General features: G+C 34.9%; 1 protein-coding gene across 4 annotated transcripts in view; it reads left to right on the top strand.

Moving 5' to 3' along the window:
* The first annotated feature begins 202 nt into the window (after positions 1 to 202).
* The window catches only part of LOC110448841, a 57,363-nt gene continuing 45,364 nt past the window's right edge, over positions 203 to 12,201 (top strand). For all 4 annotated transcript variants that reach the window (XM_021495309.1, XM_021495310.1, XM_021495308.1 and 1 more), the window contains exons 1-14: positions 203 to 309; positions 2,567 to 3,071; positions 3,353 to 3,439; positions 4,336 to 4,445; positions 5,179 to 5,298; positions 5,904 to 5,980; positions 6,658 to 6,795; positions 7,375 to 7,454; positions 8,045 to 8,210; positions 8,731 to 8,937; positions 9,473 to 9,634; positions 9,916 to 10,014; positions 10,810 to 10,978; positions 11,419 to 11,493. In XM_021495309.1, coding sequence (XP_021350984.1) covers positions 2,567 to 3,071; positions 3,353 to 3,439; positions 4,336 to 4,445; positions 5,179 to 5,298; positions 5,904 to 5,980; positions 6,658 to 6,795; positions 7,375 to 7,454; positions 8,045 to 8,210; positions 8,731 to 8,937; positions 9,473 to 9,634; positions 9,916 to 10,014; positions 10,810 to 10,978; positions 11,419 to 11,493 — 1,995 coding nt within the window. In that variant the 5' untranslated portion in view covers positions 203 to 309. The remainder of the gene's footprint in view (positions 310 to 2,566; positions 3,072 to 3,352; positions 3,440 to 4,335; positions 4,446 to 5,178; positions 5,299 to 5,903; positions 5,981 to 6,657; positions 6,796 to 7,374; positions 7,455 to 8,044; positions 8,211 to 8,730; positions 8,938 to 9,472; positions 9,635 to 9,915; positions 10,015 to 10,809; positions 10,979 to 11,418; positions 11,494 to 12,201) is intronic.

Below are 12,201 nucleotides of genomic sequence, written 5' to 3'. Positions count from 1 at the left end.
CCGCTATAACATCTATCTTTTTCTCGTTTAGATTCAGTAATGCACAGGTTATATTTTAGATAGTTACTATGCTGTGTAACGTTCAGATTTGGACATTTGATAAAGTTTGAAACGGTATAAATAAATTTCTTCTATTCAACCCTTGTCACAGTGCTGGCGTTCGTAATCGAGTTATCGCCCTTACTAAATTCCAAGACGTCGCTGCAATCGTTGCTATCCGTAAACAACATGGAGGATGGCGGGCACTGACTGAAGCTACAAACTTATGGACAACTTAACATGTAGGAGTTCTAACGCGCTGAGGGACATGTGAGTATTTTCTATCTTTTAGTTCAGTACAGGTGACAAGTTCCGTGTTGATTTTATATATTATCAACCACTGATCCTATTGTCCTGCGATGATAAGATCTTGCTATCAGTTCAAAACAACTGATCATCCAGTAGCCTACGTTAAGCTTAACTTTGGCAGATGACAAGATACTTTTATTATTAATATTAATGCTTTTATTACTACCATTTCGATTTCATGAAACCAGTAAGCGTATACCAAAATAAACACTAGATGGCAGACACTCGAAATTGTACATATATATATGGTGTACATATATACAGGCCTGTGATATTTGGGACACCGGATACACTTCGTCTATGCTAATTGTCATTTCATATGTATGTCAAGCGTCCGTTAGTCTCGGCATTCGTCCAATTTCGTGTTGTTTTCATTCAGTGAACTATATTTGAAGTCTCTGTCGATACACAGTAATGAAATATTCATATAGTGTATATTGAAACGTAATATATCCCACCTTATAACTACATACCGCATATCTATGTGCCAGTTGGTGAATGCATTTAATTGAATAAAGATGTGTCATATTAACTAATTGATAGTTTAAATCTTTTTATATAATTGATAATGTATAACCAGGGACATTATAAATGTCCCTTGGTATAACATAGGTCAAGCCAAAGGAGCTACGATGTAGATAAAACTTATGGTCCTAAAATTAATAAAATTTCATTTCTGGTAAGTATATAATATATTCAGCGCAAAAGAAATCAGTTGAACTGTGTTCCTTCTCAAAACTGAACCCCACATCAAAGCATTTTGCAAGCCAAAGGGTAAAACAAGCTGATTGTTACTGGTTATGGGCAGGGAGCAAGACACATACCAGCTACATATGTACGTGTACTATATATATATCTAGTGCAGTAATGTATACATTTTTACTGGTTTCAATAAGAGTGTTGGGAATTAAGCTGATATAATTGAAAATAGTAAAAGTGACAAAAGGCATTTTTTCAGCCAGCACAATTTCTAAAACATCATGATAAGTTAGAGTGAATAACTAGCATAGGGTTCTCTCTGTATATAACCTATGCTGTTACATGGGACACCTTCTTTATCCTTACTCTAGTTATCCTTATTCTAATTATCCTTACTCTAGTGACTTCATTTCTCAATAGATGTTAATGGAACTTCATACAAGTGTAAGGTATGATGATATTACCTTGAATGAGTTTCAGGTTTCAAGATGTTGTGCTCAAGGTCATGCACTCATCTTTTGTCTTCATTCTAGAAACAATATTATTCACTGAATATCTCTGAAACATTACAAGTTGTGTACAAAAAACTTCAGTAAGTCAGTGAATGTGCATTAACACTTTATATTTGCTTCTTTTAAGGTCATTGGTTACTATTTCCTTTGTCGCTGTCATAGTTACAGTTCTTTGATTTCTCATGAATCAATGATTATCCAGTCAACTATAATACATTATATCAAAAGTTTCACATTTTTCATAGTTTTAGTCAAAATTTGTTGACATTTGTCACAATACAATGTTTACAATTATGGTTATTTTGTTGTAATCATAATTTTTCTTAGCAGAATGGTCCCTTACTTTCATTTTCTGATTTTCAAAATAAATGTTTTTTTTTTATTAATGAAGAGTGTGGTGTGGTGTGTGTTGATACCTGGTAGTTAAGTTACTATAATGTTGAGAGTGGTATAAGACTAAAAGTTATATTCCTACTAAATAAAGCTATGTTTTACAATCAAATTATATACAGATTACTGTAGGCACTAACACAAGATAAATTGGCTTAATTTAAGGTTATATCCTACCTGACTTGTCATACCTACAACTTAATTAGAATTATCTCCCCTTATAATTTTTGATAAGCACTATTTTTAAATTGTTAGGGAATTACCATTGTTATCAATTAATTTTTTCCTGTTTATGGCATCAATTAATTAGAAAAGTCTGAACAAAAGTTTAAAAAGAGGTTTTGGGGGTCTGTTCATGTGGAATTCTGTAATTTATGAGAAGCTCCATGCTATATAGTACACCTTAGCTGAATGTTTAGCAAATGTTATAAATCTGGTAAATTGAATGCTATTGCATGTGTTCCAAATGTTTAACATCATCAATCTTGTAAATTGAGTGCTACTGACCTCCGTAGTATTTGATATTCAATAGATTGTTATAAGAATGCGTCATTACCCCAAAGTTCAGCTGAAGTTGAAGTATAATACATTCTGGTACAATGTTTTTATGTCTGCAGATGATGGCTGTTGCCACAGATGTGATAGTCCCCCCATCAGGACACAAGCATGTGGCCTTTTCTGGGAGCGGTGACACAGAGATTCCAACAATAAATATGGCCTCTAAACCTCCCCTATCTGTGAGCTTCCAGTCAGACTCTAGGACTCGGGCAGTCACACATAAGCTATCAATTGTACCTGAGGGGGAGGAGTTTGAGGAAATACTCCGAGAAATTGACAAGGACTTGGAAAAAGGAAATGAAGCTGATGCTGAAGATGATGAAAATGAGGAAGATGAAAAGACACTGATAGATGACCATGAAGATCCAATATTTGAGAAAATAAAGGAAAAGGTTGAAAAAAGTCTAGAAAGGACAGAATCTGTTACATCACTTTCCAGTGCGGGTACAGATGAAAGCGATGGAAAACAAATTCTTATTTCAGAACAATATACTAACATTCCCTTTGGTATACAGCCCAGAGCAACGTATGAGCACGGCAAGAAAAATGCTGATATTATGGGGTGTAAGTATGTGCTCAATTGTAAAAGTGCTATGATACCGAGATAATTTAAATAAGTAATGGTAGATATTATTCCGAATATACAAAGAGGTTTATAATGAAGGTGTAAATGTTATCTAAAGATTATTATTGTTTCAACAAATGAAAAATTTAATTGATTTCTAGTGATGTTTTCTCATAATTTAAACTTTAACAAGTCATAGTATGGTTTGACATGGATTGTTGATGGATATATATATATATAACATTGTTTTGATAGGCACTTAAACATTATATTTAAACAGTGGCATACAACAGCAGAATGAGACAGTTCATTATTCTGGACAGTAAAGGCATCACTTCCTGGAAACGGGACAATGTAGATAACAGGGGTAGGTGTTGATATATATGTATATAGGGGTATTATTATTATACAACAGATATATATCTGTAGGTGATACTATTAAATGACACTTATTATCCTACATCCTTTTTGGTTACATGGAGGTAGGCGATACTAGGGAAAATCTTTAAAAGAAAATCGGAACATTGAGGGGTCAATGACCCCATGGCCTCCTACGGGATTATCTCTGTGATACCAGTTATGTACTTTTATTTCGGTGAATATAATTATTACTTTGACTTCATCGTGTTTAAAATCTCTTTCTCAGCTTTCATTTAACCACATATTCACCTCAACCAAAAACATCATTGATGAATATATAAAACAGATTTAGGTTTTACTGTATAACAGTGTATAGCCTAAAAAGTTTTATGTATATAACAGTACACATATTAACTATACAGTAACTTTGGATAAGTATGTGGGCATTGGTCAATTAACAGGTGACCTGTACATTGATCACCACATTACAACAAAAATTATTCTCTGTTAGGTCACTCAGAATGCAAAAGGTGATGATCTTTCTATTATTTTTATCTTTTTAATTTCATGTACATATGATAATTACTAAAATTTACTTTGAAAGGAAAATATAGTTCTAATCAGTGATGGAATAGCTGATAGCTGTGATGTCATTTGACTTATGACATCACAGTGGACAAATTACATTTTCGTGTCATCGTAATGCTGTTTTCAACTTCTAAGAACATCTAGTAGCAACGTCTAGTATACGTAGCTGTCTCCTACCTTCATAACACATACATGTAGATAGTAGGTTATATAAATACATTGTATATATATCAAGTTGATGAAAGCTTGAAGTATTTAACATCTAAATACAGTGACTGGAGTAGGTATTTTATTGTCATTCCTTCCGTGTTTCAGTGATGAGGAATCTGCTGTACCCTAAGTATGAATACAGACTTCTGACCTACATTGTCTACGCCAAAAAGTATAACTGCTACTTCGCCTTGTCCAAAGATTTTTCATTAAAGGTACGCCAGTTCTATATATAGGTCTTAGTTCTAAATATGGTGTTTGTGTTGAGTATTCTTGTTAACACTATTTCATTATTATGACATAAAATATTTTTATATTACTGATATATATATTTCTTTATGAATTTCACTGTTGGAAATTACCGGTATTCACATTTAGGTTTCAATCTCTGAAACCTCCAATTAGGGAGATCTCCCTCATTCCACATTTCCAATGAGGGAGAAAGTATGTGAAATGGGACTGAAATTGCTTTGCTCAATTTATCTTTCCCTTTTTATGTATCAAAATAACTCCTAAAAGCATTCATTTGATCCAGACACACCCGTTATGATCATAACACACACATTGAATTAACTAGAAGATTATTTGACTACAGGATGTAGATTTTGAATTCGTGTGAGTTTTTGGACTTGAATGATGGAGTTTCGAGGGGGATTGGTAAATTTTGGTCAAAATGAGGGAGTCTCCCTCCTAATGAGGGAGGTTTGACAGCTATGTGTTCAGGGACTAAGATAGGTGTTGTCAGACTATACATATAGCACAGACAATTTTTTTGCATTTTTGAGATAGAAGATTAAAAATGAGATCATATGTGCATTACACAAGTTTCAAAGTGCATCGATGATGGGTCAGATGACACACACATCATAGTGTCTAATCGTCATATGACCCTAGATTCTGCATTGATCAAGATGTAAAATATTAAAAAAATGTACACATGTCATGTAGGTGTTGAACCGTGACTTTGACGAGACGTGTAATGTCAAAGCTGGACTAAGGTCAGTGTTGTTTATGGTGTTCAACTCCGTGACTGATGAGCTCATTACTGGGGGCGTCGACGGAACCAAGGTAGGTAACACAATAACGCCAAACAAAAACAAGACTTCTGCTTGAAAACGTACATCTGAAAGTATGAAATGCAGTTTCTATTTTTATTTTGCCTATCTGGTTGATTTGATATTTTATTAAATTTTTAAATTTTCAAGTTAAAGTCTCGCACTTGCGCAGGTATGATTTTCTTTACAGAAATGCTGTTTCAAAGTTTTAGTCACCCAGATAAAAACAGTTTCCAATATGTAGTTATAGGATTTTACAGTGGTACAATGTACAAGGATCTTTAAGTCTGACGATTTATTCACGTTGATGTAGGGAGTTATGCCCCTTCTACCTAATTCTTAGAAAAGTTTTTATCATCGATACATGTACATTATGTCAAGATAAATGTGTATCAAATCTTTCAACAGACTTTTTCTAAAATTTGCTAGCAATTGTCATCGCTTAATATTGTGTAGAACCAATGGCATGAGCCTGTGGATAACAGTAAATAATTGCCATTTGAAGTACACATACATGTTGTACTAGTATCAAAATTACATGCATAGTAAGGCTGGCACAAATTCAGTAACAAATACATAATTATATTTATTTATTTTTCCCTTAAAAAACAAAAACAGATCTGGTCATTTCGCCAAGCAGCTGGAAGTTCTTTCATGGAACTGAAACCCCTATCCAACTATGAACTACATCTAGAGTAAGTACACAGATGAGTTATTTAGTTACATGTATCATATGTAACCATGAATAACACCTGCAGTAAGAATGGATGATTTAACAGGTGATAGTTAGTGTAATGATATTAATCTGTGAATGTTTAGGTGGATCAATCTCGCTAGGGATAAAGATTATAACATGATGGAAGATGATTAATTTACTGATTGACAGATGAATAACTTATGATAATGTTAATAACTTACTGAGACATTTATGGATCATTTTCTGCGATATTGATGAGGCGGATATTTTAACTATAAATGAGTCAATGGATAGTGTATAGTGTACTGTTTTGATGTTTTTCTTTGACTTCATCAAAATATCCTTAGCTTTTCATGCTGTCTATATAAAGCTGCTTCAGTATCATATTAGTTGTTGTATAATTAAATATTTAAGAATTAAATATAATTTCAGATGTTTATTTTTTGGGAAAATTGCAAAAAAACTAAAATGGTAATATTTATTCTTTACAGACAGGTGTTGCTAATTACCTAGACATAGGTGACATGGATGTGGTACATTTATATATTGTTTGTATATATTATATGGTATACAATATGATATACATATACATATGATAAATGGACATGTATTAGATTAGTGTATGTATATGGTATGAGTACCGGTAAATGTACTGTATATGATATGGTGTTGCAGAAAGACGCTGGAGAATGTGGGTGGTAGCTGGGTGAAGAAGGTTGAGCTGGACCACCACCTCCAACACCTGTACTTCTGTTCCGACACTGACCTCCATGTCTACAACCTCCAGGGCAAAAGACTGTTCAAATATGAGAAGTACGTTATACTCTCAAATATATTAAGTACCCCCCCCCCCCCCTTCTCAGCGTACCCTTTAACACTAAAATTTGATGAATATGCCATGTATAGAACATACATATATCTTCAATAAGATTCATCAGTTTGGAAATATGTGATATCAAAGTGTTACTTTCTACACAAACGATGTACGTATTAAACGTTTACACAAACGATGTACGTATTAACGTTTACACAAACGATGTACATATTAAACGTTTACACAAACGATGTACGTATTAAACGTTTACACAAACAATGTACGTATTAAACGTTTACACAAACGATGTACATATTAAACGTTTACACAAACGATGTACGTATGAAATACATGCATATTTGCTGGCACAAAATATCCAGTTCCAAACAGGATAAATATAACAAAGAAATAGTTAAGGACTAACCTGAATGGTATTTAACCAGCTTCCTGTGTTACATCAGTGAAACCTATAACTTGTCTTATATTGACGATAACTTGAGGAGATCTATTACTCAAACATGTATATAATCTATATATTTATTACACTGATGTATTCTGTTTGTTGCGTGTCTCTGCAGGGCCCACACGATGTCGATCACGGGTTGTGTTTACTCCCAGAGTGCCAAGGTCCTTATCACTTCCTCTGTTGACTGCGAAGGTAAACAGCATTTATCTTTAACATCATACATAAAACACACCTTTAAAACTACCTGACTATTAAAACCAGTTTGCAATACAGACTACCTTTCTATAAAGACCACCTGCCTATTCCTACTACCTTAAGAATATCCCAAATTGTATTTTCTATGTAATGACAACCTGTTTATAAAACATTTGTTTTAGTCTTGAACCTTGGTGGTCTATATATAGATAGGTTTGACTGTATTAACCCTTTCACCCCTATGCAACTTTAGTAGACTCTACTATGCATTGATCTGGATGAGTCCATTATGGCCTACAGTAGTGAAAGGGTTAACAGTTGTGGTACATTTTCAACCCCTTTGCGACTGGATGTTTCTTTACATTTTAAGAATCGGTCAGTTTGGAAAAAAACTGGCATTGTTTTTCTGTTTCAAAAATAATATACAGTAAATTCTCTAAAAAAAAGTCTGATATTAAAATTGACTTGATTGTCATCTTGATGTTAATTAGTTTAAATGTTGTAAAAGATGTTTCAAGGTGACTTGAATTGTATAGTACCCTGATGTATGCCATGTGTAGGTCAAGGTTTATGTTATATACTCACAGTGAAGGTGTGGAGTCTGATGGGAGGGATGGTACACTCGTTCCGAGGTCACTCTCGTGCAGTGACCAACCTACTGCTGCATCCCGACTCATCCTCTCTCATCGTCACCGCGTCTCTGGACGGCTCCATCAGGATGTGGTCACTGGACACAATGGAACTTGTCTACAAGTATGCTAATTCAATATCTTACCCATTGTCCTAGCTTTCATAAACTATAAAAGGAGTTTTATTAATATTGAAGTGATGTGTTATAAGCACATATCTGCCAAGTCACCTGTGTTTGTCTAGGTCAATCTACAAATTACCTCCATAACCTATGCAGATTGTAGTATATTTTTGAATCTCCTTCATTTGCACTGCTTCTCCTAAAATGAAAAGGTTTAAAAATCACCTTTTCAAATTTTGAAATTCTTAATTAATTACTCCTTAAAAAATACATATTTGTCTTGTAAAATGCAAATTTTAATAGTATAAATGTAATACGACTGATTTTTATATCTTTGAACATTTTACATTGATAAATGACCTGCAGTTAGCTGACTTGACTTGCATTTTCATCATCTGTGGTCCTAACTTCATTTTTGTTTTAACTTGGCAGGTGTGTAAGCATTGATTCATTTTATACTGTTGGCAAATACATGTTTATAAGATACGATTTTTGTGGACTAAACTTTATTTTTGTTTCCAGTATCACAGTATCATCAGATGGTGTACTATGGATGGGCCTCACAGATGACAATATTCTCTACGTTAGTACGTGTCGTAACATCACGCTATGGTCGCTGAATCAGTTCTACAGTTTCTGGGCACTCAGCCGCAACCGTGTCACACGTCTTTCTCTGTCAGGCCACGAGAGTAAAACAACCCGGGTTGTGTCTCTAGGAGATGACAGTAGGTAAGGTTACCTCCCCTTGCACTGACTCTCCTCTCTTTTTGGGGATTGCTTTTCCCCACCCTAAACTTCCTGCAATTGATTTTTCAGAGAGATCATAATATAACTTCTGTGCGTTTATTGATCAGCTTCTTCAAAACAGTTTTGGCTGGATTAGTATTACTTTATGGCAATGTGACATTGTTCTTCAATCAACATTATTTTGTCTGCAAATATACATGTAATTGTTGATTGGTTCAATTTTTTGGGAAGTAAATTGAATGTTCATCTGGGATAGCTATAAGTAATGTTTCACAGGAATAATACCGTTCATGTCAAGAACAATTGTTAGTATGACGTACCATGCATAAATTTTGCATGTTAATTGTGCAGATGTATTAGTGTGTTTGTAAGTCCACTGGGAACATGGACATGCCGCTACACGTCACAAAATAACAGACATACATATGATGATACATTGTGTATTGTGTATGTAATATGGAAAAAACAAAGAAGTTTTCAGTGTATATATATCACCAATATTACATTTCCTCCTCAGTGTCCGGCTGTTCCACAGAAAAACGTCTAAGAACCTGACGACGGTGCTACCCCCGCATGTGGTGCCTCCCCTCCAGTCAGTGATGAGTGTATGCTACAGTAGGGAATTTGATGTTATATTCCTTCTCATTAATCCCCAGGAGATCTGGGTCTATACCTCCAGGTAGGTGCTCACCTGGTGACCTTTCTCAGCTCAAGGTCTTTCACTGTAATACTAGTTATTGTTATCAATTTCTAATCTGATATTATATAAATGTTATACAATGCTTTATAAATATGTGTGTTGTACTTACTTTAAGGGTGTCTTTTCACTTATGATATTGAGTTTCTAGGAGTAATATGATACCAGTACATCCTTTAGAGAAAATTTCAATTGTTTGAATTCTGAAGTAATGATCTTAAGTGATAAATTTGACAATTTTATTGATGTTCGTTCTTGTCCAGGACTGACCCATGCTGTCGTATTGCTGTGTGGGACGTCCACAACTTACAGATACCTTACATCACCGGCTCTAAGGGAAGGGGAGAGGAAAGAGGTGTAAGGTAAGAAATAATGTTTTCATGTAATAAAACTACAGTGGACAGTCACCTGGAAAATATCATAAAATGTGTTTTATCCAATTATGATACACTGAGCTTGATGCTGTTATGAGATATTATTATATATCCTTTATCCCTGTGTGCAATAGGGAATACCCTGGGTAAGAAATCAGGTACATGGGGATGTAAGTAAAGTTAGTCTCAGATTGCATTTCATCTAGCATTGTTTTAATTGTGACATCACAATTAAGCCAGCAATACACTCTCAAGATTTACATTCAGATGACGTCATTGCAAGCATGGAAGCTGACAGGAAATATGTACATGTTTTGTCGATTTATAACAAACAGTAATTATTCATATTTGTATGATGTGTTAGGGCCGTGGTGGCCAAGTGGTTAAGGTGTCTGACATTCTGCTACCACTAGCCCTCCATCGCTAGGTTAATTGTGGGTTCGAGACCTATGTAGGGCAGTCCCCAGGTACTGGCCGTAGGTCAGTGGTGACTGGTCTCGGGGAACTCCGCTTTTCCTCCACCACCAAACCTTGGCACGTCCTTAAATGACCAAAGCTGTGAATAGGACGTAAAACACAAACAATGATGTGTTATGAGCTGGAGTAATATCTAAGGTTTTGCAGAAGGTTTTCTTCTTAATTCATTACCTATATGTATCTTTCATAATCAAATATAAAGAATCTCTTAAACTGCAAGGTTAGTGAAAAATGCAGGAATTTTTAGATGTTCTTCATCATAGGTAATGGTCAATAAATGTGTTGCCTTTAATTTTGGTTGATCAGGACTGGTCCGAAGGGCATACCAATCCACCGTGCCACAGAAAACGGGACCGGGAACGAGGTGGTGTGTAACTGTTACAGTCTGTGTGACCTCAACTCTTCAGCCACCATGTGGACGGACGAGGGCAACTGTTGTCCTATACGTCACAGCTACCTTCTACTGGGGATGGAGGTAGGTATCAACTTTTGGGAACAAAGATCTTTTTCTGTATACAGTTCTGGACAAAGATATGTATACCTACTGTTGGTTGGTTAGGCAGGGATAATCCTGGAGGGGTTCATGGGGCCATTGACCCCTCAAAACAGAAATTGACCCCTCCATGTTCCAATTTTCTTTTTAATTTTACATAGAATGGCCCCTCATAATTTTCACATTGACTAAAAGTTGCTGAAAATTGGACCACTGCTCTCAAATTCAAGGTTTTTCCCTATTAAGGAGGTAAAAGTGACAAATGACGATCAAGTTATGGAAGTTATGTATTACAGTCCAATTCCATAATATAAGGACAAAGAAAGCAAACATTATGGTTTGTATCATTCTGAATTACTGTTGTATTTAATTTCATACCCAATTTATACATCAGCATTTCTGTGAAACCTATCTGTTTTTAGGATGGTCGGATTCTATTTATGGACCCAGTGATTCGTGGACAGAAGTACATGGAGTTCAAGGCCAACAAGGACAAGGTCAGGGTCGAATGTCTCTTTGTCAGCAGAAGTGTTAGTTTGAAAATGTAAAATCTAGCTCAGGGTCAATTGTCTGTTTGACAAAGTTCATGCCTGAACATATACTTAAGTGACACAGCCATTCCCTTTTTTTGATTCATTTTTCCCCCCAACGGTTCATAGAGTTTTCTCCCTTGTTGACTGTACCGGTAAGTGACATCAATATACCCATTCTGAACTAAAATTAGATGTGATATACATGTGTAACATCACAATGAAAACTGTTCAATGCTGTCCCTTTTTAATCAGAGTTATCATAATGTATATAGATGAACTAATTTCTATCCGGGAGTGGGAGAAAAACAATCATTCTCCACTCACACTAGACATTTATTTTAATCTTTAAAAAATAAAAAAAATGTGGTGATATAAATATGTGATAAGTCTCTGGAATGCACTTCAAAACAAAGAATCCAGAGTGTCTGTTTTTGAGTGTCATGGTAAAATAGAAATTTTGAATAATATAGCCAGACTAGTACTGTTGACCATTAAGTATATACATCAGAGGATCTCACTTGTTTTAAAATTGCACTTCAATCAAAGGCATTTGTATGCATCCTATTCTCATTGATAACTCAAGATAGTGATTTGTGTGCTAAAAAGTTAATGTATTAATCCATTAATAAGAAAGATAATGAAAAGAAAAGCTTCATTCTTCCCCTAAAATGC

The sequence above is a fragment of the Mizuhopecten yessoensis genome, unplaced genomic scaffold (assembly GCF_002113885.1).
Source record: "Mizuhopecten yessoensis strain PY_sf001 unplaced genomic scaffold, ASM211388v2 scaffold4359, whole genome shotgun sequence".
In the NCBI taxonomy this organism is placed as follows: domain Eukaryota; kingdom Metazoa; phylum Mollusca; class Bivalvia; order Pectinida; family Pectinidae; genus Mizuhopecten; species Mizuhopecten yessoensis.
The sequence above is the reverse complement of the archived record's forward strand: the minus strand, read 5'-3'. Positions and strand labels throughout refer to the sequence as shown.